General features: G+C 35.0%; 12 protein-coding genes across 12 annotated transcripts; 8 read left to right on the plus strand and 4 right to left on the minus strand.

Moving 5' to 3' along the window:
- Positions 1-1,762: 1,762 nt before the first annotated feature.
- On the plus strand, positions 1,763-2,851 carry RO3G_00176 (uncharacterized protein; the record flags this gene model as incomplete). The annotated part of the gene is made up of 2 exons (XM_067654767.1): positions 1,763-2,300; positions 2,361-2,851. 2 exons carry the CDS (start codon positions 1,763-1,765, stop codon positions 2,849-2,851), a joined length of 1,029 nt encoding a protein of 342 aa, XP_067510868.1.
- Positions 2,852-4,814: 1,963 nt separating this feature from the next.
- Positions 4,815-6,415, plus strand: RO3G_00177 (anthranilate synthase component I; the record flags this gene model as incomplete). Its single annotated transcript, XM_067654768.1, has 3 exons — positions 4,815-5,028; positions 5,085-5,207; positions 5,259-6,415. The coding sequence occupies 3 exons, from the start codon at positions 4,815-4,817 to the stop codon at positions 6,413-6,415; spliced, it is 1,494 nt and encodes a 497-aa protein (XP_067510869.1).
- Positions 6,416-7,815: 1,400 nt separating this feature from the next.
- On the plus strand, positions 7,816-9,105 carry RO3G_00178 (uncharacterized protein; the record flags this gene model as incomplete). Its single annotated transcript, XM_067654769.1, has 2 exons — positions 7,816-8,107; positions 8,162-9,105. The coding sequence occupies 2 exons, from the start codon at positions 7,816-7,818 to the stop codon at positions 9,103-9,105; spliced, it is 1,236 nt and encodes a 411-aa protein (XP_067510870.1).
- Positions 9,106-9,299: 194 nt separating this feature from the next.
- On the plus strand, positions 9,300-10,276 carry RO3G_00179 (uncharacterized protein; the record flags this gene model as incomplete). The annotated part of the gene is made up of 8 exons (XM_067654770.1): positions 9,300-9,345; positions 9,394-9,418; positions 9,469-9,527; positions 9,579-9,639; positions 9,694-9,721; positions 9,772-9,837; positions 9,888-10,218; positions 10,272-10,276. 8 exons carry the CDS (start codon positions 9,300-9,302, stop codon positions 10,274-10,276), a joined length of 621 nt encoding a protein of 206 aa, XP_067510871.1.
- A 289-nt stretch (positions 10,277-10,565) lies between these two features.
- RO3G_00180 (uncharacterized protein) lies at positions 10,566-13,061 on the minus strand (the record flags this gene model as incomplete). The annotated part of the gene is made up of 2 exons (XM_067654771.1): positions 10,566-12,772; positions 12,836-13,061. The coding sequence occupies 2 exons, from the start codon at positions 13,059-13,061 to the stop codon at positions 10,566-10,568; spliced, it is 2,433 nt and encodes an 810-aa protein (XP_067510872.1).
- Positions 13,062-14,192: 1,131 nt separating this feature from the next.
- RO3G_00181 (uncharacterized protein) lies at positions 14,193-14,632 on the plus strand (the record flags this gene model as incomplete). The annotated part of the gene is made up of 2 exons (XM_067654772.1): positions 14,193-14,500; positions 14,548-14,632. The coding sequence occupies 2 exons, from the start codon at positions 14,193-14,195 to the stop codon at positions 14,630-14,632; spliced, it is 393 nt and encodes a 130-aa protein (XP_067510873.1).
- Positions 14,633-15,012: 380 nt separating this feature from the next.
- On the minus strand, positions 15,013-15,870 carry RO3G_00182 (uncharacterized protein; the record flags this gene model as incomplete). Its single annotated transcript, XM_067654773.1, has 3 exons — positions 15,013-15,119; positions 15,167-15,689; positions 15,745-15,870. The coding sequence occupies 3 exons, from the start codon at positions 15,868-15,870 to the stop codon at positions 15,013-15,015; spliced, it is 756 nt and encodes a 251-aa protein (XP_067510874.1).
- Positions 15,871-18,197: 2,327 nt separating this feature from the next.
- On the plus strand, positions 18,198-19,259 carry RO3G_00183 (H3 K56 histone acetylation protein RTT109; the record flags this gene model as incomplete). The annotated part of the gene is made up of 1 exon (XM_067654774.1): positions 18,198-19,259. One exon carries the CDS (start codon positions 18,198-18,200, stop codon positions 19,257-19,259), a length of 1,062 nt encoding a protein of 353 aa, XP_067510875.1.
- Positions 19,260-19,690: 431 nt separating this feature from the next.
- Positions 19,691-21,115, plus strand: RO3G_00184 (uncharacterized protein; the record flags this gene model as incomplete). The annotated part of the gene is made up of 1 exon (XM_067654775.1): positions 19,691-21,115. One exon carries the CDS (start codon positions 19,691-19,693, stop codon positions 21,113-21,115), a length of 1,425 nt encoding a protein of 474 aa, XP_067510876.1.
- A 1,201-nt stretch (positions 21,116-22,316) lies between these two features.
- RO3G_00185 (uncharacterized protein) lies at positions 22,317-22,782 on the plus strand (the record flags this gene model as incomplete). Its single annotated transcript, XM_067654776.1, has 2 exons — positions 22,317-22,331; positions 22,387-22,782. The coding sequence occupies 2 exons, from the start codon at positions 22,317-22,319 to the stop codon at positions 22,780-22,782; spliced, it is 411 nt and encodes a 136-aa protein (XP_067510877.1).
- A 782-nt stretch (positions 22,783-23,564) lies between these two features.
- On the minus strand, positions 23,565-24,787 carry RO3G_00186 (uncharacterized protein; the record flags this gene model as incomplete). Its single annotated transcript, XM_067654777.1, has 5 exons — positions 23,565-23,708; positions 23,773-24,240; positions 24,305-24,533; positions 24,596-24,689; positions 24,745-24,787. 5 exons carry the CDS (start codon positions 24,785-24,787, stop codon positions 23,565-23,567), a joined length of 978 nt encoding a protein of 325 aa, XP_067510878.1.
- Positions 24,788-25,148: 361 nt separating this feature from the next.
- On the minus strand, positions 25,149-27,450 carry RO3G_00187 (OPT family small oligopeptide transporter; the record flags this gene model as incomplete). Its single annotated transcript, XM_067654778.1, has 2 exons — positions 25,149-27,155; positions 27,211-27,450. 2 exons carry the CDS (start codon positions 27,448-27,450, stop codon positions 25,149-25,151), a joined length of 2,247 nt encoding a protein of 748 aa, XP_067510879.1.
- Positions 27,451-27,586: the final 136 nt, after the last annotated feature.

Consider the following 27,586-nt stretch of genomic DNA (forward strand, 5'->3'; position numbering starts at 1 on the left):
TTTTCCTTGATAAAACGCTTTTTAGTTTGATTATTTACTAAATCACTGCAATAAAAAAAAAAAAAAAAAAAAAGACTGTAAAAATCATTTCTCAATGTCACTATTTAAAGTCAGAACAAAGAAAAAAAAATTAAATTTGGGGGGACACTACTTTCTAATTCAGACCAACGTGACTTGACACGTTTAACAAGAAAAAGTCCCTTTTTTTATATACAAGTTTTCCAAGGCTGTATTAAAGAGCTGAAATGGATTGTATGCACTGTCAATTCTTATGTTTTCATGATGGATTTAATTGTTGAAGTAGATGCATTTTTCATGTCTTTGAACTTGCTATTCCTTTATTAAGAAACTTCAGAGAACATGAGAGCTGAATCAGATTCATGATTCATTTTGATGTATCAATTTAGAATAGCAAAGTTAGTCATAAAATGCCAACCAAGTTCTTGTACCTGAAATATCCACTGTATCACACCTCACATTAGTTTTGTTGTTTTCAATTTGAAAATTATTCGATGGTCTTTGTGTTTTAATCAAAAATCCTGTTTATCTTTGTTTCATAAAGAAGATGTTTAAAAAACTACACGAGTAAATAAGATGGACAGAGCAACTTTAATAAAAAGTCTCTACTTTTATTTATTGTTAAAATTTGATTGATTTAAATACCTGTGACAGTGTACAATGTCATTGTTCTCAAAAAGACATGCTCTTTCCTAGGGTTTCCTTTGTAAAGCAAATCAATAACATCATTCAACCTATCCTTCACCAATCACTATTCTCGCGATATCCAAACCCATCAGGCTTAACTATAGCCGCATTGACACGAACAAATACTTTATGATTCACCGACCAACTTGAAACACCTTTGGAGCATGATTCATACGACAACCTATTCATTTCTAAACTAAAGCTAATATGGACATTTACCATCTCTGTTTTCCTTGATGTATCACTAAAGAAAGAAATGATGTTCTTTAATGCTTTATTAAACGGTAGTTCTCTTTTCATATGCTTTTCGGTGAGCTTTGAAAGTATGGTTACTATTATTGGCAAAAGCGGATAGATAATCCCGTAAATTCCTTTTTGAGGCCACTTTTCCTGTAAGTTGATTAACGTCACACAAAAAATGTGGTTTTTAAGGAGTTTTGTTCAAAAGCAGTTTATTCAGACAGCTGTCGATCCCTCGCCTTAAATAAAGATGACTTTGATCAGCAAATTTTACACGTGCAAAAAAGAGAAAGAGAAAGAGAAAGAGAGAGAATGAAATGGTTTGTAAAAAGGAGCATTTGCTGTGATGAGTTTTATCGTTTGGATTCTTTTTTTATTTGAGTTCAACACACTTTCTCTTACTTGTGGTGTAAAATCTATTGTTTATAAATCATAACAATTGTATTTTATTTACTGCTTATTGTTAATATCGAATAAAGAAAAAATAAGGAGCACAGTCGATAGCTCCCTTCGATATATTAATCATCATCACGTACAGGTAAATATGCGATGGTTAATAAACGCCTGTGAGAAGACTTTCTCTCTCTTTTTTTTTTTCCCCCTTATTTTTCTTTATTTAGATTTTGCTTATAAAATTAATTAATTTTTTTTTTCTTTCTTTCTTGCTTTCTTTTCATCTCCATTGTTTTCTTCTTTCCCTTTTTCATCTCCTTTCCTTTTTAAAATTATTATTTAAATATACTTCTTGAAGAAGAAAACATTTATACGAAAACACCTAAAAAATTATTACACAATCTCTAATAAAAAAAAAAAAGAAATGACATTACCCAAAGGAACATTGATTGATAACCTTCGCATTGTTGATACACTCGGCAAAGGAGCCTATGGACAGGTGTACTTGGGGCACAATGAAGAAGATGAAACATTTTATGCCATCAAATCATTGATTCATCGTACAAAACAGCAATTATCCCAAGAAAGAATGGAAATTGGCCTTCATGCACGCCTCACAGGACATCCTCACATTATTCAACTGAAACGTGTCATACGCAATCAAGAAATGAATCGGACGCATGTCGTGATGGAATACAGCTCAGAGGGTGACTTATTTACTGCAATTACCGAAAGAGATCTTTACGCAGGCAATCACTCACTGATTCGAAAAGTATTCTTGCAATTGTTGGATGCTGTCAGCTATTGTCATCAAAATGGTGTGTATCATCGCGATTTGAAGCCAGAAAATGTCTTGGTGTTTGATGGTGGAAGTACGGTCAAGTTGGCAGATTTTGGACTGGCTACCACACGCCCTGTTTCCTACGATTATGGATGTGGCAGTACATTTTATTTTTCGTCTGGTAAAATCATTCTTTTTTCGTACTCTTCTTTTTTCAAAGTCAACTAACCTTTATAAACAGAGTGTCAAGGTGATTTGCTTCGAGGCACGAATCATATTGGTTATGCTACTGGCCCTAATGATATTTGGTCATTAGGTGTCATTTTGATAAATCTGTCTACGGGTCGTAATCCTTGGAAACAAGCATCTTTAAGCGATGAAACATTTCGTGCTTATTTGAGTAACCCTGATTTCTTAATTCAAATATTACCCATTTCTAGAGAACTCAACCGTATCCTGAAGCTCATCTTCTGTATTGACCCCACACGACGTATTAATCTGCATGAACTCAAAAAACAAATTCGCCACTGTAAATATTTTACAAGAACAGCTGAATCTGACAGATATGAACAGCTTCATCTTCCATCAAAACCTATACAATTACCTCCTTCTCCTCCTATTACGCCTCACCCTTCTCGTGCACCTTCCCCAGCTATTTGTCAGCAAAGAATCGAAAACGATAAGGTTGACACTACTCCTCTTGATATCAAGTTTACAGCTCTTCAAGTTTAAATTTTGCTTTTATATGGTCTATATGCAATTCAAATCTCCTCTCTTTCTTGTTTTTAAAGGTTGATCTTTTGGAAACACTTCAAAATGTATTTACAATTCTTCTTCTTTATGCTCTTCTTTATCCCTTATGCCTTTACGATAATAAATCTTGTTTATGTGTACATTTTTATAGCAAAATGAACCTAGTCCTTTTTATAAAATGTCTCCCTCAAAAAAAAATGCAAATAATTCAACTCGAACGAAACCTAATGGTGTGCTTGGTTTCTTTTGTTTAACTTTAGAGTCTTAATGCATTTCATCTAAAGACAGTATAGTAACATTCGGTATTTAACCATCACACTCAAATATTCATTGTTTACATCTGCATTTTCCCCTTTCTTCTTCTCTATTTCCCAACTTGTTCTAGTACAGTTTTATCATAAAACAACAAAGAGAATTTAATTATGTAATGAGCTGCGCATCCAAATAAGGGCGTGTTCTAAGCTTTATTCAAAGTTTGAACTGTATGCGAAAATTGTGTTAGTCAGGTACCATTCGTATTCATTGAGGTAGGTGAAGGGCACTCCAACTTTTGTCTTTTACTTAAAACAAGTCCTTGGAGTGATCACAACAGCCGCAGAGGTAACCTAAATGATCTGTTTAGCTGATATGTTAATACAGCATTGACAATATTTGCCATTATGTGCGCCTTCTCCCTTTCAATTCCTCTCATATTTGGTACACTGTCTTTGAGGAGACAAGGCAGCATTGTCTGGGAAAATGGCCTGTCATGAGACGGGGTCACGCCACACATGATGTGGGGGCATTGGTGAACAGAGTCAACAAGGGTTACAGGGAGATTAATGACTACTCTTCCGAAAAGGAGTGGTAAAAGAAGCATCATTTTGCTAATGAAAGCAGATAAAGAAATATGCTCCTTACATGCAATTAAAATGAATGATTTCATCACCCTATACTACTCCCCATTTGGCGTTAAGGCACAGAGCAAGTTATTATTATTATTCATCCTTGACAAAGTTATGATTGTAGCTGAATCAGTCACCCACAAATAATAAGACTTGGGTTTACTTATTGACAACCCAGACTCGCATTGCAACTTAAGCAAGACTTTTAATTGTCCTATAGGTCTTCTTCATCTTGACGCTAGTCATGAACTTTGAGTAATTCTTGACTGTGCTATAAATTGTCTGTACTGTATACAATTTCAAATGCCTTTCCAAGTTTGTCTTGTCATCCAAAATATAAAAAGCATTTATGTGGAAGACACTTGTAAATGAAAAGACTTGGAGAAAAGTAAAGGAAACAAGGACACGCCCAGGGATAGCTAGAGTATGGAGATCTTTACAAGTAAAATGACAAGCGAGTACTGTTTGCAAAAAGTAGCTCAGAGAAAAGAAAAGGAGTTTTCGTAAGCAGTGATATGCAAATGACGGATTCATAAAGATAGAATCTAATAAATTCGGATATAGAGTCAAGAGGTATCATATTTAGATATGAATTGTTCTGCTGTACAAGGACCCAGAGCGAACATTGAAAAGTCATGGATTATTTAAAGATCATCATCTTGGAATGAATTGTTTTTGACTGTTGCAAGCATAATAAAATGATTGAATATGGGCATGAAACGTTAAACACTAAAAGAATAAAGGGTTATGTGAGTCAGTATCATTCATCTATCCACATTACTCAGATCCTCTTTGAAACATCGGTCCTAACTCCTATTGACCGATTATTGTATGAAATTGAATGGTTGTAAATACAATACAAGATGAAACGATAACTTTGTTTTTACGCCATTTGACTCTAATTCACTTTAATACTTATTCAAATACCATTCAATCTTACAAGAATCATATACTGCTAAACATGACTCATTTTTATATCCAAATCGGGTAAATAAAGAAAAAGAGAGTCCGTCAAAATCATTAGTCCCTTCTTTTTCCTTTTTTTTTTATAACAAAAGATGTCATTGAAATTAAAACCTACACTTGAAGAAGTTCAATCCATTGTCGCCAGCAATCAAGGCAACACAATTCCTATTTATGCTGAATTAGAAGCTGACTTCTTGACACCTGTGTCTGCTTATCTTAAAGTGGCCGATCGTTGTAATTATTCATTTTTATTCGAGTCAGTTGAAGGTGGAGAAAACATCAGTCGATATTCATTTATTGGAGCTGGTAAGTGGCCTATTTTATAATTACTCAAAAAAGTGCTAACATTTTTTGTACTAAAGATCCTTATAAACTCATCAAGACTGGTGTCAAAGAAGCTCATCAAGGAGATCCTCTAATTCCTATTCAAAAGGAGTTGGAAAGTATTCGATATGTCAACATACCTGGTCTTCCTAGTTTTACAGGTTTGTCAGCTAAATGAAAAGTATATAAACAGAAACTGACACGTTATACAGGCGGCGCAGTGGGTTATGTAGGTTTTGATTGTTTTCAATATTTTGAATCAAGCATTCAAGGCGAATTAGCTGATCCATTGGGTATTCCTGATGCTGTTTTCATGATGTGTGATACTCTTGTTGTCTTTGATCGAGTTCGTCATATAGTCAATGTTGTATCTCATTTTAGAAGTGATGTCAAAGATCCCAAGGAAGTCGAGAAAGAATACAGAAAGGCAGCAGAAGAGATCGAAACAACCTTGACCTTACTCAATGACGATCACATTCCGGCCATTCCTCAAGTTCCACTAACCACACTTGGTGAAAAAGCCGTGTCGAATGTGGGTAAGGATGGTTATATGGGATTTGTGAGTTCATTAAAGCATCATATCAAGGAAGGTGATATCTTTCAAGCCGTGCCATCACAGCGACTTGCTCGTCGTACAGATTTGCACCCATTCAATGTATATCGTCATCTGAGATCGCTGAATCCTTCGCCTTATATGTTTTACATGAACCTCAAGGATTTCACATTAGTAGGTGCATCACCCGAAATGCTAACCAAGGTTCAGGATCGTATTGCCTACACGCATCCTATTGCCGGTACAAGAAAGCGAGGAAAGACAGCAGAAGAGGATAAGGCTTTGGCTGAAGATTTGCTCAAGGACCCCAAAGAGATTGCAGAACATGTCATGTTGGTTGACTTGGGACGTAATGATATCAATCGTATCTGTAAACCCGAGACGGTCAAGGTGGATAAATTGATGCAAATAGAATATTATTCACATGTGATGCACATTGTCTCGAATGTATCGGGTGAACTTCGAGAGGATCAGACACCCTTTGACGCGTTCCGTGCGATATTCCCGGCTGGTACTGTTTCAGGTGCGCCCAAAATTAGAGCAGTCGAATTGATTCGTGGATTAGAAAAGGAAAAAAGAGGTGTTTATGCTGGATCAGTAGGACACTTTGATTATTCGGGCGGTATGGATACTTGTATTGCTATTCGTACAATGATGTTTAAGGATGGTGTTGCTTATTTGCAAGCTGGTGGTGGTATTGTTTATGATTCAGTAGAAGAAGATGAATATCAAGAAACAATGAACAAGATGGGTTCTAATTTAGCAACTATTGAACAATGTGAAAAGAAGATTTATGAAAAGCAAAATTCACAATAATCTCCTTTTTAATAATAAAGAAGCCGCTGTTTGTATAAAGTCTTTCTTTTTTTTTTTTTATCAAAAACCAAAAGCAGTCAAAGAAGGATGTACTAAATCATAAATAAAAAGAATTCTTGCTAAGCATTATTATTCTTGAATCGAAATAGGCCGTTTTATACAGCCCCGTTTAAGTCCCAGTTTTCTTGCTTTTAGTCCAATGACATACAAGTTACACAAATATCCTGCCACTGAGCATAATTCGGGACTTTTGAAGATTGATTCATTATAAAGCCAACAAAGTGAACAAGTCTTGTACAAGTATTGCTGTTTATAAATGATGAGCAATTTTGTATGTAATTGAATCTAGTTTTTGCTTTGAAAATAAAATTGACAACAAACGCGTATATAAAAAATAGAAAAAACATTTTTTTCCCCTCCTCTTCTTTTGAACAACAATATAGAATGTCATCTAATAAAAAAAGTAATAGAATAACCAAAAGAAAGCCAAGATACCTTCAAGACACATGCTCCGTTACTTCATTTTCTACCCATAAATCAACTGATTCCACTTGGTTGCCTCCTATTTCAAGCTTGTTATTATCATCTTCACCCACAAATACTTTTTATTTTGAAAGACAACATCTCCCTTATTATTATACGTCACAAGTATATATGCCAATGATACCTTATTTCTTTCATCATAAAAAGTTTGGCATCGAAGCTTGTATGTTACAATTACTTCAAGCAAGACAAACAAGATATCATTATCTTTGAATACACAGATGAAATCTCATGAAATCAAAGCTTTCTTTATTATCTTAATTCATGTTATAATAAAGACTAAAGATGTCACTGACTAACAATGGTTCAAAAGAAAAAGAAAGGATAAATACCCTTTACTATAAACTTAATGAGTCCAAATCAAACAGATTTACAAACAAAACACATTTAAAACCAAACCACTTCACTTATTCCAGACTTATTTATGCGGAATTACTTTACGTGTGCCTGAGATGTAGCACATCTACGGCTAAACTTTCGGAGAGAATAAAGTAAAAAAAGATAAAAAGATAAGTTTAGCGAATAAGATTTTACTTGTCATTAAACAAATCATCACTCATTTTTTTTTTACATGACTATGCCTGTTTTTTTATTTTTATTTTTTTATTCTATTCTTTTCTTTCTTAAAATTGCTTTCTTGCTTGTCATGATGATTATCATTGTATTTATCAGTGACTCAAAGATTTTTATTTCCTACTAAATGAACGATACATCTCTCACACTTTTGATTTAGGATATCTTTAGTGTCATTGGGCTATTTCCCCAGATTGAATAATTGTTTTTCCATAATTAATAAAAACATTGTTTCACCTTCTTTCTCTCTCCTACTTTTTTTTTTTTATTATTATTTATTTTACATGTCTGCTACAGTAGAGTATAGAACTCATCCACTTGAAAGAGCATTATCATGGCAAGATATAAGAGATTCACCTTCATTGTCATCAACAGAAGGGAATTATACATTCGTAGATAGCTCAAATAGAAAATATAGAAAGCCTCCTATACACTTTTCAGTCAATATTACTAGTATTGATGGTGATTATAACAAGAGAACTTGTCATCCAGGTTCAACATTTGCTGGCTATGTTCAACTTAATGTTGAATATCCTCTTGCTGCTCAATATCTAAAGCTTTTATTCAAAGCAACTGGTAAAATACTATTTATATACACGTGAATCTTTAAAGTAATATTACCTTGTTTAGAACATATTTATGAAAATAACAATAGAAAAGTTCGAGTCCGTCTGTTTGCAGTCAGGACCGTCCTCTGGGGTTCTCCTTCTGTGACAGGTACTCGATGGCCAATGATAGAACCAGGCTATCATCGCTTTCAATTCATGTGTGAGCTACCACTCGTCAACTACCCTCCTACCTTTCGACATCATCTAGCATCTTGTGAATTTGAGCTGTTGGCTACCTTGGAACGACCTGGTATTAGACCCTTTCAGACAGTACCTATCGATATTCGCTATCAACCACTGGTACTCACCACACCTCTCAAGATGCCCCGCGTTTATCAAGAAGAGATATGTCTATCAAACCAAATTCCAGTGACGATGACATTACCCAACGGATGCAGTTATAATATACTTGATACAAAACTCATTGATGTTCAGCTTTCATTTCCAAACGGACATGCTTCTATCAGCAACATAGAGGCATCCCTCAGAAGAGAAGTACATGTCTCTTGTCGAGATTATCAGCAAACAGATATCATGACGATGACTCACGTTGAACAATCCAATTTTCACACCATCGGAAATACATATTTTATTCAGATACCAGTACCTACCGAACACAATCACCTCAATACACCAGCCATCCGGAGAAATTTTAATGTCTTGGGTATGACAACCACACTTTCAGGATATTCGAAATACACGCGAATGAATTATAAATTAGTGATCACAGCTAGGATTCGACATGGATTTCTCTTTCATAAAAAGACTTTATTTTCTGTAGCAATTCAAATGGGTACACTACCAGCGGGTGTACAAGTGCCTTCCAGTGTTATTTCTTATACCAATCTTCATTCTATTGATGACACAAGTATGTCTACTAAACCAAAATTCTTACACGTACCCACTAGGCAAGAACAATTGCCTGCTTATGAAGACGAGCTCTCTCCTCCTCGATACTCTTCATAATTTTATATAGATTTTGTAAATACTATACCTTTCTCTCGGTTTCTCTTTTATGCTTTCACAATGGAAGCGGAATTTTAAATAAAGTTGCGTCATTGGTCATGTAATATGCCTTATTTGTATGCTGTTCTCCCTCTTTCAATAAACTCCTTTTTTCTTCTCTTTTATCATTATTAGAATAATAAAATAGAGACAATATGGCACAACAAGGAAAGACATATCAATTTAAACTTGTACTTTTAGGTAAATAAAATATAATAAATAAAAGCAAACTTATTAATATCATACTAGGTGAATCTGCTGTTGGAAAGTCTAGGTAATTAGAGAGATGTTAAAATATAAACCAATATTTTAATAATAAAATAGCTTGGTGATGCGTTTTGTAAAAGACCATTTTGATGAATATAGAGAAAGTACTATTGGAGGTATTAGGAACTATATCCATAGCATATTTTAATGTTAATATTTTATGATAGCTGCTTTCTTGGCACAGACTATTTCATTAGATGATAATACAACAGTAAAATTCGAAATTTGGTAAAATAAGGTGGATGACAATGAAACCATCAAGCTCATTTTTGTTATATTTAGGGATACAGCAGGACAAGAAAGATACAAGGTAAATAATATACATGTATGGATAGGCTTGTTTCTAAACCAAGAAAATAGAGTTTAGCACCAATGTATTATCGAAATGCAAATTGTGCCGTGGTTGTTTATGATATCACACAAGCTGTAAGAAATTATATAAAAGACCGGAATACAATTTAACACATATTTTTTAGTCTTCATTGGATAAAGCCAAAGCTTGGGTGAATGAATTACAACGTCAAGCGGACCCTAATATTGTGATTGCATTAGCGGGCAACAAATCTGATTTAGGAGCAAGAAGAGCTATTGAGACAAAGGTAGCTCAAGAATATGCGGATGAAGCCGGTTTATTATTTTTTGAAACCTCTGCAAAAACAGCCGAAAATGTGCATGATTTATTTCTTGCTATAGCAAAACGCATGCCACTTGATCAATTAGCAGACAGTTCTCGTAAAACTAGAAATGGATTAAATTCTCGTGGTGTTGATTTGGAAAATTCAGGAAATAACGCTAATAGTTGTGCCTGTAAGCTTTTAATATATTTATAAATAGTCGTATTATTAACAAAAAAAATATAGGTTAAATGTATAATTCAATGCGCTCTTAATATTTCATTTAGTCACACATAATGATCATTCGCTTACTTTACATCTCATTCACGAGCTTTCCTTTCTATAAAGATTCTTTTTCTTTACATCCTTTTGATTTTTTTTCTATATAAAATACATTCTCTCTCTTTTTTTCATGTAGTTTTCATATGGATTCTTTTATTAACACACTATAAATATATATGTGTGTGTGAGTTATTAATGTTAAAGAGGTATATTTGTATAAAAGAATTAATTTGTATATAAATATTTTTTCTATATATATCATTCTGCGTCTTCCTTCCATCTCCTCCTTTCCTCTAAGCTTCCTCTAGGGCTTCCCCTTGGACTCCCCAATCTACTGCCTGTTTGTTGCTGTAGCCAAAGTGTAGCTGCTGTGTTTTCAGACAGTGGTGTATCATGGGCAGCATATTCGTCTTCATCAGACTGTTCATGAATCACAAATCCCATACGTGACCTTGATCGTGTCATTGCTTCAAAGGCCAAAGGCGAAGGTGAACGATCTGCGAGTAAACCAGGCAGGTTAGGTGCACTCCCTGTACGTGCTGCAAGGTTCGATGAGCTACTATTTCGATTAGCAAGGCCTAATGTAGAGGCTGCTCTAAAAGGAAGCACACCTCCCTCGATGATACCATTCTCATTCGCTGGAAAGAGGGTGCTTTGACTATCACCACTGTATCGTTTTTTGTTCCAATATTGTTTTGAAACCACACTAGGAGGTTTGGGTGAAGGCCCTAGCGATCGGTCTCCATTGATCATATTGATAGTCACCACATCATTATTCCCACTACTAATTTGAGTTTCGTCAAATGAATCGAGCATGACATCTGTTGTGTTAACAGCCGTGTAATGCCCCGGGTTTCTAATTAGAATACGAGATGCCCAATGACGAATGGCAACCGTTGATTTCGACAACGCTTTGCCCAAGGAAGATAGGAGAGATTGGAAAGGTCGACGCGCAGTAGACAATGAAGAAGGGTCACTGCCCAAGAGACCACCACTGGCACCGATGTTAAAGCCACGTCTTTTACGAATTCCCTTGCAAAGAAAGAAAGCGAAAAGAGCAAGAAGAAGTAAAAAGAAAACAGCACCTACAGCAGCTGTCGATTTTGTTTCCTCTTTTAAAAATCCTCCGCTCTCTCTATGGCTGTCACTGACACCATCCGCAATCTCGTGTACGGCTTCATCATCAGTATTATGGCCTAGAAATCCATCATCATGGTCCACAAGAGGGATTTGATTAGCAACGTGCAGTAACATGGCGCCTAGTGTCCAGGAGACTTGAATATCATTAATTGTGTCAATGCTTTGAAAGAGAGGTTTCCAGTTCTTTGAATCTACGCTTTCAATCACTTGCTCCAGTAGATCTTCGTCCTCTGTCAAATTGTAATGGCCGCTTGGGTTTTTTATACGAGGAATTTGTATGCCTTCATGCAAGACATTCACAATCCAAGCTGATTTAAAGCACTGCATTTGATATCGATTTATCTCTGCCATACTCAAGTCCTTGTGATCATCCGTGGTCAAGCTCCAGTCTTTACCACAATAAGTTGCTGCCTTCTCTTCATATTCTGTAAAGTCATAAACACCTCCCAACCCGAGTATATCGTGAGATGAATACCAGTATTCAGAGATACCAACAAATTTGTTTACAGACCAGTCAATACTAGGTGTATGGACACCATTGAACAAACATGGTTGAGTAGGACAGGCAGCGTCTTTATTGAGCAAAGACACTGTGTTTTGGATGCATTCATCAAAGCTACCTGTTCCGTGTAGATAAAGAGGAACACTGGCTGAGTGAGTATCAGTGATATTGAGATTTAGAGGAAGGCAGGGATCATCTAAATGTAACTGATGATGCTCATCCAATAAATTTTTTTTTTCGCTCGATTCTTTAAAAACCTGTTCTATACGCTTCTCTAGATATCTTCTTCTGGCTTCATTACTACCGTATCCTAAAAAGGTAGTTACAAACACATCGTAATCTACCGGTCGTCCATCGAGTGTTCTTAATGTTACTCGCGTTAAATCATCTCTGTGTTCTTGCTTCTGATGATGCTCCGGTTCAAAGGCAATCTGGGCTGATGCACCACCCATATCCAAAAATCCAAAAGTATGATGCTGCTCCTCTGTCTTTCCATCAACATAGGCTTTGATGCTACTATCAAATCCACCCATCAGATAATTAACGGCGACCCAGCCATAGACTCCTTCAAGTTCACCCGATATGATCCTCACGTGACTGTTACAATCACTCATAAAGAATGAGGATTTACGAATATATTGACAAGTAGAACTTAATAATTCCTTTTGCTGATCTTCAGGCAATAGACGCATACCAGCAGTTGCCATTAAAAAGATGGGAGTTGAAGAATGGCTATCAGCTGGAACAACTTCTTTTGCAAAATCAAGCAACATATCTAAATGTTCACCTACTTCAGATGGTCTTGATCCAAAGGTAGAAATACCTATAGAGTCGTAAGTTTTTCTTTTCTTTTTTCCCTTCTTCTTTATTTGTCTATTTGTTGTACCTGGTTCTTCTCTACTTGTCCATTTAAGACCGTTATAATCAGCTCTTTCAACAATGGGTATTTTTCCTTTCAATTCGTCTACTGAAAATATTTTTTTTGCATGTTCATGATCTTTCCAAGAATAAACGTAGACCCTTGAACCGGATGAGCCAGCATCAATTATAACACCATATTTTCTATTCTTGTTCCAATCTTCAATAGATGGACGTCTGACATCTAATGACATTTTTTTGGTAAAAAAAAAAACAATCTGCTCACATGCTTTAGGAATAAACAAAAAAAGGTACCAATTATTAATAAAAGGATTTATTGTTTTACCTTTTTATATAAAAAGAAAGAAGTCAAAATAAATTATAAAGGAAAGAACAAGACTTCAAAGAAGTTGAAGATAAAAAGAGAATATAGCAATCGTTTGATTAAATTATTTCAATTTTTATTAAATTTTGAGCTCAGCCCAAAGTTGATTGTGTGGCTCAAAATAAAGGGGAATCAGTTCAATGCAGATCATCAAATAAAAAAGTGCTGTCCTTATCGTCATTCATATAAGAAATGAGCCAATGAATTCCACGATAAAATCTCTAATTTTTTGCTGTAATATTTTTCTTCTTTCTTTTGTTCATTCATGTCAGATACAAAGCAAGTCATATCTAGAAAGTATTGGCAAGGAGTGATGGCCCTTTTTGGAGTTGTATTCATATGGGTTGGGTCATCATTTGCGATGAATGTACGTTTACCTTTATGCATTACATGTAGTTTTCTTGTTTATCGAATTGTAGAGATTATTTGGTGAAATGAACTATAATAAGCCATTTTTAATCACCTACCTGAATACAGCCACATTTTCACTTTATCTTTTACCCTATTTAATTAAAAGACTTTATCATGAAAAGTAAGCTCTTTTTTTTTTAATCTTTCCATTTTCTTCTTTCTTGTTGATATGGTTATTTAGGTTACTTAATACCAATGTAAAGGTAAGCCATACAAAAAAGGAGAAGATTTATAAAAGTGGAAAGTCGTACCGAGCAACTTATTATCAACCCAACAGACTTATGCTGCGGTTCCTGCTTTGACATCAACACATCAACTTCTATCCACCCAAGAAACAATGAAACTAAGCTTCATGTTTTGTTTCTTGTGGTTCTTTGCTAATTTTACAACTAACACAAGCTTAGCTTATACAACAGTTGGCAGTAGTACCATTTTATCTTCCATGTCTGGCTTGTTTACTTTAGCCATAGGTGCTTTGTTTAGAGTTGAAAGGCTAAACTTGATTAAATTTGTTGCAGTAATTATCAGGTACGAATGAACTAAAGTGAAATATCAAAGACTCAATGGTTGATTTAGTATTGTAGGTGTAATGCTTGTTTCTTATTCAGATCATATCCTAAATGATCCTCACGCACCTTCTCCACTGGTTGGCGATATCCTTGCTTTATCAGGCGCGATCTTTTATGGCTGCTATACAATCTTTTTAAAGTTAAAAATAGGAAGTGAAGACAGGATTGATATGCCTTTGTTTTTTGGATTTGTTGGTGCCTTTAATATATTATTATTGTGGCCCGCTATACCTATACTCGACTACTTTGGAATAGAAACATTCGAAATTCCTATGGATGGTGTTTTATGGCTTGTTATCTTTTTAAATGCTTTCATTGGCACCTTTTTGTAAGTGCCCTGGATGCCTATGCATCAAACACTTATTATTTATTTAGATCGGATTATCTTTGGTTATTATCCATGTTAATGACTTCTCCTCTTGTAGTCACGCTTGGTATATCATTAACCGTAAGTGATTAAATAATTAAATAATCATTCGCATCCTCTTCTTGACATATTTCAAATAGACACCTCTTGCTTTAATAGTTGATGCCATCTTTAACAACATTATACCTAACGCTCGTTATTCCATTGGTGCTCTATCTGTAATAATAGGATTTCTGATGGTTAACACCAATGCATTAAGAGAAGCAAAGACAAAAATCCAAGAAGAGCTAGTTGAAAGCAATCAACTATAGAATAATCATCAATATCCATAAATCGAATATTGTTTTCTATCAGAATCATTTGCCCCAATCATTTTATTTAGCTTTAAGGCAATTCTATTTATTCAACTAATTGATTTATACATAACAGTGTGCTTTAGGTGAGAAACAAAGGGATGATAATTTAATAGTATTCTAGATGGCAGATTCATCATAAGAAGGAATCACTTTAAATGGATGTGGAATAAGTGCACTACTTATATCACCCCACCAAGTGTCTGTACATTGTCTATACCATTCAACTATAAGGTTATTAGTATATTCATAGCATTCATAGCAATATCTTTACTCGTCTTTAATAGCCCTTCGTCAAATGTCATTCTAGGTGACCAACCCAACTTTTCTAATTTTGAACAATCTATAGCATATCTTCTATCATTGAATGCCCTGTCTCTAACAAATTCAATATGCTCTCCCATTTCATTTTCCTTATAACCAAATAACAAAATCAATCTCTTTGCCATTTCAAGGTTGGATATTTCTGAGGGTGAGCCAATATTATATGTTTCGCCTATACTTCCTTTATGAAATATGATATCAATCGCATCAGCTACATCAGCAGCATACAAATATTTTCGTGAATTCTGTCCATCACCATGAATATAGCACTTTTTGCCTTTAAGTAAACTGCAAACAAATTTGGATGTAATCTTTTCTGGGAATTGGTAAGGGCCATAGACATTGTTGGATCGAGTAATCATGATTGGTAAACCAAATGACTTATGATATGCTTTCACTAGGCATTCGGCGGCTGCTTTTGTTGCGGAATAAGGATTAGAAGGAGACAAGATAGTATCCTCAGGGCAATCTGGCTAAATAATAAAAATAAGTTTCTTCTTTTTTTTTTTCAGTTGCTTTTTGCCTTACACCATTAATGACTTCACCATAAACTTCATCTGTGCTGACATGAATAAATCGTGTAATCTTTCTTATTTTAGCGGCTTCTAAAAGTATATGAGTTCCCATGACATTATTTCTAGAAGAGATTAACATATGAGCCTGCTCCTTTTTCTTTTTACAATTCTTACTTTGTAAATTCAAATGAATCTCCAAAAGAATTATCAACATGAGTTTGTGCTGCTAAATGAAATATGACATCAATGCTTTTATCTTTTAATAAAAAGGTAATGAAATCAGCTGAAGTAATATCGCCCTAAGAAAAAAGTGTTTAGAAAAGACCCTTTTCTTTTTATTTTTATGTACCCGAACAAATGTAAAGTTGGGAAACTCTTTAACTGATTTTAAATTATGCAAAGACCCACAATAATCAAGTTTATCCACTACATAAATATGATATTCTGGATACAATACAACTAGTTTTCTTACAAGAAAGGATCCTCTATATTTAGCATGTTTTAGAATCCCATTTACGATAAAAAATCCTCTGCTTACATAAAGCCTGCTCCTCCTGTGACTAATATGTTCTTAACATTTCCAAGATCATTAGCTAAGTAAGATACTCTTTCCCCTATGTCTTGTAGATCAAAATCGCTAATGGTTTTTACAAGTTCAGCATGTTTTTCTAGTTGTCCTTGTTGCATCGATGGAAGAAAAAAAAATAGGACTAAGAAAATGGGGTCCAAAAAAAATATCGAAGTCCACTTTATATAGAAGTAGCGCTATTTCAATTTATTTTTTCCGCCATCAAAAGAATATTAAATTTTTAAATTGTGCGGGAAAAGAAGGGAAAGAAAAAAGGGATGATGTATTACTGCTTTATCGACAATTTATTCATCGATAAACTAATGGATAAGCTTTCATGCACAGCAGATTTTCCATTGTAAGCTAAGAAAAGGGGAGAAAATTAAACATGAGATTTTTTTGCGTCACCTGGAAGATTGATTACATAATCATTTTAAGTTGCCAAAAAAGAATCCGAAATTGATTTTGTAGTTTGAGCATAATTCTACATTGATGTATGGTCTTTTTGACCATACTAAAATAAGATATAACTAAAATCTATGGGAATCAAATGGCAGACTAAAGGTTCAAGTTACCATTTGTTTAGTTTGTTATCTTCTGGACTTCTCCAGAATAATTCAGGATATGTATCACACATTCGTTTTCACAAGATATCTGTCAATCCAATAACTTTGCTTGAAGGTGCAATGGTATATTTATCAAGGTAGGCGTAAATCTGACGCATTGATCTCTATGGTTTTTCAAACGCCATAATCATTGCTCCTTCATACATATCAACGATAGTAGCACTCGTCAGGAATTACTCAAAAATATTTTGTATTAAAATTTTTGTTCTTGAAGTCCAGTCAAATTGACCAGATCGAAATTGCTCACGTTTTTTAAGTTGCTAATCTTGGTGCCTTCTCGAAAAACAGTTGTTCGTGCTTGGTTAATACAGGTGTAGTCAGTTATAGATAAAGGCGAAGAACAGAGAGGCCTGTTTGTGATAAATTTGACGATATGCATTGAAGGTAGAGAAAAAGTAGATGTTATGATGACAGATGATGTACTAGGTAATTGCTGTAAGCAATTTTAACCCATATTGAGGCTTTCCACTGTGTGAGGATAAGCAATCTGCAAATGGAAAGTTATTGTAGAAATGCAGACTCTATAACCGCTACTCTTCCTTCATATTGATTAAGCTATGTGATGTATCTGGGATTATACGGTTAGAAATACTATCCTTTATTTTATAATAATCTTGGAATAATCCGATTTTAGATCTACTGCTTAATTAGCCAGCCTTTGTATTAGCCTCAGAATATCATTTATCACACTGATAGACATTTGTTTGTCATCGAGTTCTGTCATGACGGGAATGATAATAAATAGGTGATAATTGTTGATTGCTGATAAAATCAAGTCCAAGTTGGTATTACTGTCATATCTGGCTTTATTAAGAAAATTAACAGACATTGATTTAGCATTTAGTTCTTTTTTATATTCCATACGTTTATGTATACAAAAGCCCAATGCCTTTTTCTCTAGAACCTTTTTTTGTGTTCTTTTCAAATATGCAAGAGATTTACATATAAATGCATAAAGGGAAGCATTGGTTTCATGGTCATTAACTAGCATATCTAATGCATCTCGGTCTCTTATAGTACTAGGTATGAGAATATATTTTGTGGGGTTTATCATTTGCCTCATAATGGCCGTGCAAGCTTAGACTTTTTATTTTTTATATTCAAAGGGTCTACTTGATGTAGTAGAATTCTTGGTGATTACTGCACCACTATTTAATCTTTGAGGAAAAAGAGCAACTTGCTTTGGAACCGGACTTTATTGTGTTTGCTCGACCCTCTTTTTATATCAGCCACCAAAAGAGAATAAATCAACAGTGTCTTGTTCTTTTCAGAATGTCTTTTCAACAACATTTGGAACAGCATCTTTCGAATATTTCTAAAGACACGACGTTCAACGTTTATAATCTTAATTCTAACTTAAGCAAATGCTCATCTCCATTGATTAAAAAATCTTCTGATGATACATATTTACGACATCGTCTAATTTTGTTATCTACGCCTTCGATCGGATTTATTTGCGGACTAGAGACATATGAGTATACTATTTCGTCAAAGGAAGGAAAAGTAAAGCAGCACGTTATTTATATCTCCAAAGTTGACACCACAATAACAGATGAGGCAACCACTAAGGGTGTCACGGGTAAACTTATTTTAGCTTACCTAGAAAGCCTACCACCACAAAGCTCGGTGTTTGTCTTTGCAAGAGCCAAGCCTCAATATTTATTTGCACACTCTGCCACAAACACGGAAAAGACTGTATTAGGAGACCGTAATCTGGTATCTTGGTGGCTTCATCTACTTAACAAGGTGAGTATTGATTCAACAGGATGGTGGTTTGTTCCTGGGATTGAGGATGAGCCAAGCGCATTGATTGAAAGCGGTGCAAGGAAACGAAATTGGAAGAGTGCCCAGCATATTCAATGGAAATACGGTACCTCTTATCCTCCAGATGCGCAAGCAGCAGATGTTATTCCGCAATTTGAAGACGATGCTAAATCGCGTTTTTTAAAAGATAATTTAGAGGACGATATGTCAGTATCAAACTTTTGGGAAGTGTTGGCTTTCAGTGAAGAATGTGGATCTGGTAAAATCACTGGATTTTTTGAGCTAAGATTGAATCGCCCTGAGGCTGAATCTGGGTCAATCAAAGAAGAAGAAAGTACAGATGATTTTACTAAATTTTGGAACAAACTCATGGAACTTGACTTTCATGATAAAGAATCAATTTTGGCATCAACACACACTGCGGTTCAAGAAATTGAAAGCATATTTGATAATTCATTTCAGTTCCAAATCAAGGTAAAACCCAAAGAACAAACAAAACAAGTGGAAAACAGTAAGAGGGCGGCGGTAAACATACTTTCGGCTGGTCTTATCAAGCGTAAAAAAGTATAAAGCATGTTGTAAACCTCTTGTGTATTCTTACATTTCTTTGTTTTTTAACCTGAAACATATCGGAAATTTATAACGAATCCTACAAAATAAATATCTAGTCTAACAGATGGCTTATTATGCCATTCTTCATGATGCAATGCCCTTCATTTTGCTGCTTCATTATATTTAATTACCGATGAAGTCATTTTGTATAGCATTTAATACGTTTAGAACTGTCACTTCCATTTTTTGTGTGTATGGAGCTAGTTTTTACTGAGGAATGATATTGAAGGTTTACTTTGTACAAGAATTTACTATTTGTCAAAAGTGTCTAAGTTATATCATGAAATAAACCGTTTACTTTTTTATAAAAAATCCCAAATTCCTTTCACTTCCTTTTTTAAGTCTCACTAAAAATGTCGGAACCTCCTGTTCCATCTGAAAAAAACACAATGGATAACAGTGCCACTATGTCAAAAAGCAAAAAGAAAAGACTCAAGAAGAAAAGTAAAAAGGCTCTTTCAGATTCGGTTGCCGCGCAAGAACATCCCAATGTTTCTCCTACCAGCCCTGAAATTGGTTCTGCTTCATTAACTGAAGAGGGTAAAACGGTAACCTCTACAGATTTGCCATCGGAAGCTCCTTTGTCTACGCACGAAAAGCCGCTCCCTCCTATATCTGGGGATGAGGACCAGCTTGAAAAAGCCGTGCCTCCTATGAAAAATTTGGGTCAAGGAACAAACGTTGTCGTTCCACCTCAACGGGCAGTCGATCAAGAAAAATCTACTCAGGAAGAGCTGGATCAAAAAAATACTATAAAACCTCCTTCGAAGTATAAGCAGCAAGAGTCGGCCAGTGCTCTATTGTCTGGGGAAGATGTCGACCAAACAAAATCAAGTATGGTGCCTCCTCCTGAAAACTTTGATCAAGAAACAAAGGATGACACAGGGCTTCAGTCAGCTGCTGTTGCTCGAGGAGCAGTACCATCGTCTGGCAAAAATGTTGAAGAGCTTGGGAGTGGTATATCAGCTGCACCTGTTGGAAAGGGAAAAAATGACTCTGTATCGAAGCCAACTTCCACAGTAGCTACAACCCAGCCACAGCCGCCTACCCCTATCGTAAGCATTCCTTCTCGTATTAAAGATAGTGATCGACCCCTCATTCAGGAATCATCATTTACAGCATCATCTTTACCTGCAGCTCCAATTCAACCAAAAGAGGTTTCTCAACAACCTACAAAGCAGAAGAATATTTGTGCGAAACAAATTTTGAGTACTGATAATGATGATTACATACAGTCTGTTATTGACTCAAAGTTTATTGATATCGATAGCGTCATAAAGCAGGTTAAAAGCGACGTAGAAGGAGGACTTTACGATAAACCTCGTAAAAGTGTTACAGATGAAGCAAAGATACCAGCAGCTGATAGGGGTCCATCTACCATAGTTACAGACAACACTCAAAGTGGTGGCAAAATGAGCGATTTTGTTCAGTATGGTATTCAATCCGTTGTAAACTCGTCTGTTATTGATACTGATAGCTTCTTGAGAAGCCCTCCTGCTGCCGCTTCCCAAAGCACTGCACCAGCTCTTGTTAAATCGAATAAAGAGTCTGCTATTGAAGGCACTCCTCAACAGCAGACTATTTCTAATGAACCTCTGTCACCTTCCGCAGTAGATAAACGTTCTCAACCATTAACTACTTCAAAAAACGCTTCTCACCAGATGCCTTCTATCAACACATCTCAGCAAATCCCGTCTTCTGACAACTCTTCTCAACCACTTGAATCTACCACAAGCACTCCAAGAACGACTAAATCATCAAAAGGTAAATCATTCTTGACGAATGCCAAAAAGAAGATCTGTATTATTTTGTAGAGAAAGCATTACAAGAAAATAAAAAGCAATACAGGTTTTCCTTTAATCGCATATTTCATCGATTAAATAAACACTTCTTTCAGATCTTCTTTTGAAACTATTTGCAATAGTATATCTTTTGAATTATATATTAAAATGATCTCAGAGAATGGGCAGAAATTGAAATTGTTTCCAACAGCCAAAAAAAGAAATAACTCAGGAAAAAGGCAGCGAAAACCTTGAGAATTACGGTAGTGGTGATGTGGCTATTATGACAAATTGTGTTGCCCTAATTGATCAGCACTATCCTTTGATGTCAGCCCATCATTTACATTTTTGGTAACATCACGCGTTGAAAAGAATATCAACTGAAGTTAATAGAATATCACAATTCGCATTCATAAGCAGCCTATTTTTTATTCGAATGCGATCGTAGTGCATGACTATTTAGAAATACACATATTTTATAAAAAGGAAAAAGGGGCTTTTGTATGATAGCATCTGACATGGCACGCGAGAAGTATAATTGAATGATATATATCATGCTTCAATGACTGATATACTCTTCAAATCGAATTTAAAAAAAGTTCAAATAATTGAATAATAAAACAAATTAATAAAAGATGAGCGCTATGTGTACTCAATTACTCTTATAGCTGAAGTGAGAAAATTACAGGATTTGTGTTCAATTCGATTCAATTGGTATTTATAGAGCAAAGTTGGAACGCGCTTCTCTTTTGAGTGATTCAGATAAATATGGGTCTGATCAATCTTAAAACGGCATACAGTGTGATCTAATGTTACAAAAAAGAAATTAAAAGGAAGATTGTATATTTTTTACTAATCAAGTAATGAGTTCCGCGTGAGCAGTTTCATATAATAATATGCTGAGCCTCCTTTGGCAAGATATTAAAATAGCAAGGCACTTGTTTTTGAGTAGTTTTTCTTCATATCGTTCATTTAATCTATGGCGATGATTCTTTTTTTTTCATAATTATGGTGGAGAAAATGAATTTGATAAAGTGCACTGACCACAGTTTTCCCTTCAAAATAGTACGTCGTTCCATTTCTTTATATAAACTTGAAAGTTACAAAAATTAGCATTTCAGGAAATACCGTAACAATCAGCTTTGTATAAATAATGGACATTTTTATCAGATTTTTTTTTTCTTCTTTAATTATACTTTTTTTTTACACTTAGTCTCAGAGGCAATCCAATTGAATGCAACTTGTAAAGGTAATATTGAGTGAAAAAGTGATATCTTGTAGTGCTTTTTATTAAAATTGTTTAGAGCAAAAAAGTTAAAGCAATTATCATCGAAAAGCCTGAAAAAAAACCAGAACCCGAAAAAAAGGAAAAAGCACCGCCACCTCCACCACCGTGCTTTCAAGCCCCTGTATGTGCCTGCTATCCCCATCTTCACTCTTATCCCCAACCTGTATTTATGCATCAGTGTATTCACCTTGCAGCGCCTCCTGCTCCTCCTGCTCCACCTGCTCCACCTGCAACTGATAAAAAGAAAATAACACATAAATGTGTTCTTGCTTGTACACCAGAAAAGAAATGTGCTGCATGTATAAAAGTTGAAGAAGATAAGAAAACATATTATGTGGTTCCAAGCTTTAGTAACCCTAGACGAACATATCGCAAAAATATTATTCTTGGAACAGTTTATACAACAAAATAGTGTACTGAGGAAGAACAAGATACATTTTACACTAATCGCGACTGTAGTACACGAAAAACTGTTTTACTCAATCCATATGTATATATATCCTGTTTCTACTATATATTTAATATCTAATACATTCTATTAATAATTAAATACAAAGTGTAAGCAACTCATCTTTTTTTAAACTTGTAATCGTTTTGTGAAAGACTAAGCCAAAACGAAGCTATACTACAGGCCCCAAGGGGGTTTGTACTACTAGTATAATCAGTTATACTGAAATATATATTGTTTATTATTTCCTTTTCCTCTCTCCTTTGTTTTACTTGCTTTTATATGCCGAATTAAAAAAAAAAAAACATGTTGGTGGTAATCATATCATTCATTAAAGCGATACAATGATTGATAAGAATCATTATTCTCATAAGGATACTTCATCTTATTTAAAAAAGTCTTTCTTGTATCAGTAAAGCACAGGAAGGTGTGTGCTTTCTCATATAAATTGAGCTGCCCATGACCTTGAATTAATAATTATTTCTTATGAGTGGGATGCAAATGTTAGAGAGACAAGATAAGTCCAATTTCAATGGAATTTACGTGGAAACATGCATGATTTCCCATAGTGTTATGTGCATTTTGTGAGATGTACGACAATAGGACGATATCAAGAGACTAACTTCTTAAATGCCACAATACCTAAACTTCAAAAAGAAGATAAATATGTTTGACAAAGTATATATAAAAAAAATGTCATGCATTAAGGACTGTATACTACAATATGGAACAACGCGACTTTTTTATTACTGTTTGTTGGAAGTAGTACCAGTAGCAGATTTGCTTTTTGCTTTTGCCATTAATGGCTGGAGTTGGTCTTTCTCGGCAAGATGTTTTAATAGGTTATAGATTAAAGGGATAAAATTATGCTTTCTTAATGTATTTTCTCTCTGTGAAATTGTGTTAGCAAATTTATATATATATCCTTTTTTGCTTTTTCTGTTCAACACTTACGTGCCATCGCTGTCTTTTTTCCTTTTCAAGATGTAACTTATGGGTCAGCATACTACGTTCATGATTCAACCTATTTCTTTCTTCTACTAAATCTTCTGAAAGAGACAATATTAAACCATCCAGCTCTTCTATTTGTTCCTCGTACAGTTCAATTTGGTCCTTTGTAAGCGCCATAAGACTAAAATGCAATTCGGATGCTCCATATTGTTTCATGCGCTCCATGATTGCTTCATTCGCTTTGATCACCCAGTTGTTTTCATCACAACTTCCTAAGTTAACAGGTCCTCTACTTAATCCATCCAATTCAAACAGTGCTCCATGTATAGGTGTGTATGCAATAAAATGATAGACATCCTGATCTTTGCCAGCATCTGGGTCTACTATCTCATTCACAAATGGATCTGATCGTGCAAAGCTGTTGTGTACAGATCGAATCAACTCACTGTTTGAAATTGCTAATCCTTTCATCTAATGATTTTTCGTGTTACTTTTTTTCTAGATATTTTGTGAAAATATTATCGCTTTCTTTTACATCAGGTGGAAAATCTTCAGTGAATTCTTTAAAATTTCTTAGTTCTTGTCCGATATCAATATCATCTCTATTTAATAAGATGGACAAAATAGCTTGAGTTGCACAGGCGTTGGTAATCACTTGGTTCGCAAAAAAGACATGGTCAGCATTTGTATCTATTTGAGGAAGCTCTTCTTTATGAGCTTTATTATTCTGCCACTTGAACAAAAAAATTAAGCCATAGATAGGTCTAAAAATATATCAGTTCAGATAAATTACAGTTTAAGGGATCTAGTTTTTTTTTCAATTTACTTTAAATTCTCCATGGTTCCTTCATCTAAACTCCAAATTTCTTCAACTTGCACACCTTGACAACCCATGTTAGAGATCAACTCAGTGAAAACGCCTTTGAAAATGAAAATGTTAGATAAAAATCTCTACTAGGGGATGGTGTAATTTACCAGGATCGCTTTCGATTAAACACCAATTTCCTTCGTCAGCCATGAAATCTTTTTTTAAAAGAAAAAAGTATAAATTTGCATACGAATTCGTTTAAAAGCACGTCATGGGATCTGAGTTTCGAACAAAAGAACAAGCGTAAATTAGTTTAATCTTTTCAAGACAGATTCTATGAACGTCCAGATGATATTATCAATAACCGAGGCCTCGTTCATATTATGGCTCGAATAACTTAGACATAGATGCATAAAGTTTGCTTTAAACAATCAAAACGTTATTATTATAATTATTTTTTTACATATTACGCGATACAGGAGGGTAAGTATCTTTATATACATTGGGTAGGTATTATTAAGAAAAAAATTAAAGATATAAACGAAAAGTTAGTAGAATGAAGGGGATGAAACTAACAATCAGCACAACAGTAATCCATGTATTTAAGGTCATCACGGTTACCAGCCCATGTAGGGAAGTTATAAGCAACACCATTGCCACCACCTTGTAAGGCTAAAGAAACAAAAAAGACCATGAGAGAGGTGCCTGAATCCAAAGCAGCTGAGAGCAAGTAATTGTATTTTGAGAACCACGCGGTATATCTTCGCTTCAGATAGAATTGAGAGATTAAGATAATGATAAAAGAATTCGTCATCCATGCGGAACTGCTACCAGGCAAGACATAGAGACCCATCATAAAAGTAGGCACATTAACATATTGGAAACCAGCATTGGGAAACTTGCGATGAAGTAACCAGAAGGGAACAGGAAGAAAGAAACCGATGACAAAGGCCCAAAGAACAATATAGTATCGGCTGTTGGGACCAAACATGATCATGGGGCCAACAGCACCCCAAGTAATAGCAGCAGAGTTGATCTGTTCTGCAGAGATACCACTCCAGAATTGGTTACCACCAGAAACTTTGAGAATATCGTATTCATTATCAATAATAATCTTATTGACAAGATAGTTGAATAAACAACCCACCAAAGTACCAACCATTTGGTTAAAAAAAGTCCATCTGGGAGGAACCTTGAGGTAATGGCCAATCTTCAGATCCTTCGCCATGACACCTGCTTGACTCATGGTGTTGTAACCAATAGCCTTGAAATACATGTTGGCTATAGGATATCCAGGTAAGATGAAACCACCAATCATTTCTGAAAGGACATTCAGACCAAAATGAGCACCAGTAACAGCACCAATCAAGTTAAGAGGAAGTGAAAGGAAGACAGACAGGATGATTGCGACAATAACACCCCACCAAGGAAGTTGACTGTTATTAGCATAAGCCATACCAATGTTAACACCAGCACCAATAAAGAAAATGATATAGTACCACCAATTGGGGACTTCTTTATACTTTCTCATCAATTGCATATGAATATCATCATTTGCTGAAGATTTTTTCCAAGCGTCAATAAAACCTCTCCAGATTTGCTTACCATAAAAAAGGAAAACGTGCGATAAACTTGCAGTAACACCAAAGTTAATAATAATATAACTGAAAGCAGTAACAGTCGCAAATTGAGGATACCCAACTTGTTCTAATAAGGTATAATTGAGGGAGTTGTCAGCATTAAGAACCTCAGATTGAGGATAACTAACTGAGGTTCCATTGTCAAAGAGACGGAAGATATTACTAGAGAGAAAAGGAAAGCTCTTGGCGTTCCAGACGTCGTAATAATAGAGTAGAGGAGCGACAAGCCAGAGGACAAGAATACCACTGTAATAATTGAGTTGTACCCAAAAAGGAAGGACAAGTGGAGTAGTAGTTTGCAAGTAATTCCAATCAAAACTAAGGTTGAAAATGCCTAAGCCTTCATTTACAGATGTTCCACCAAAGAGATTTTGCACCAATTTACTATTTCGACTGGCAAGACATACAATAGAGAAACCAGAGAGAAGTGGGAACATGTATTGAGGGATAAATTCATAGATAAAGACGGCGCCAAATACGATGAAGAAAAATTTAGTACGTGCTTGAGCTTCATCTTTTTGGGTATTTAGTGTCTTCAAGACAGAGATGTATGGTAGAGATTGGGGCCAAACCATATTAGCAGGGTATACGATGTAAGGTCGAAGTTGTCCAGCAATACCATAACCTATAAACTGTGTAGCAAGCAACATGAAAATAGAGCCAGCAGGTCCAGGAGGATCGGCAAAATAAAGTCTTTGGGCACTTAAGATATACGTTCCATATACAGCAGTATTAGCAGCTGAGACCATGATGTAAACGCATGCATGCTCCTTATAATTAAAGGGTGCAGGGTTGATCCAGCCACCTTTAGGAAGGAATGTATACCAAGCAGTACAAAAAACATAAGCTACAACTAACATGAAAACACTAGATAAAGAAACACCAACTGGTTTAAATGCCATCAATTGATGTACAGAGGCTGAAAGGGCAGAGAGAAGCTATTGAAAGACATTAGTACATAATTCGTTATCAAAACAAATCACTGATACTTACAATACCAATAATGAGGCCACGAATTGTAAAACAGAGAAGTTCAGGGTCGTCTTCTACAACTGTTACATCATTGATGATGGCAATATCCGTTTCGTCTATTTCACTATAGCTCTCTTTAAAATTGTTTGTATTTTCTTCATCGAGTTTAACATCTTTAGCATCATTCAACCAATATTCTTCTTTATTTTCTATTTCCTTTTCATCTGCTATAAAAGGCTCATCTTTAATATGTTCTGCCATACTTTAAATGGTAAGAAAACAAAAAAAAAAGAAAAGATGTTCAAAGTATGCATTGTATTTATAAAAAAAAATTACGTTGATTCGATGGCGACATTTGGCAAATATTTGTGCTAATAAACAAACGATGTTTCACAGA

Source organism: Rhizopus delemar, genomic scaffold (genome assembly GCF_000149305.1).
Source record: "Rhizopus delemar RA 99-880 supercont3.1 genomic scaffold, whole genome shotgun sequence".
NCBI lineage: Eukaryota > Fungi > Mucoromycota > Mucoromycetes > Mucorales > Rhizopodaceae > Rhizopus > Rhizopus delemar.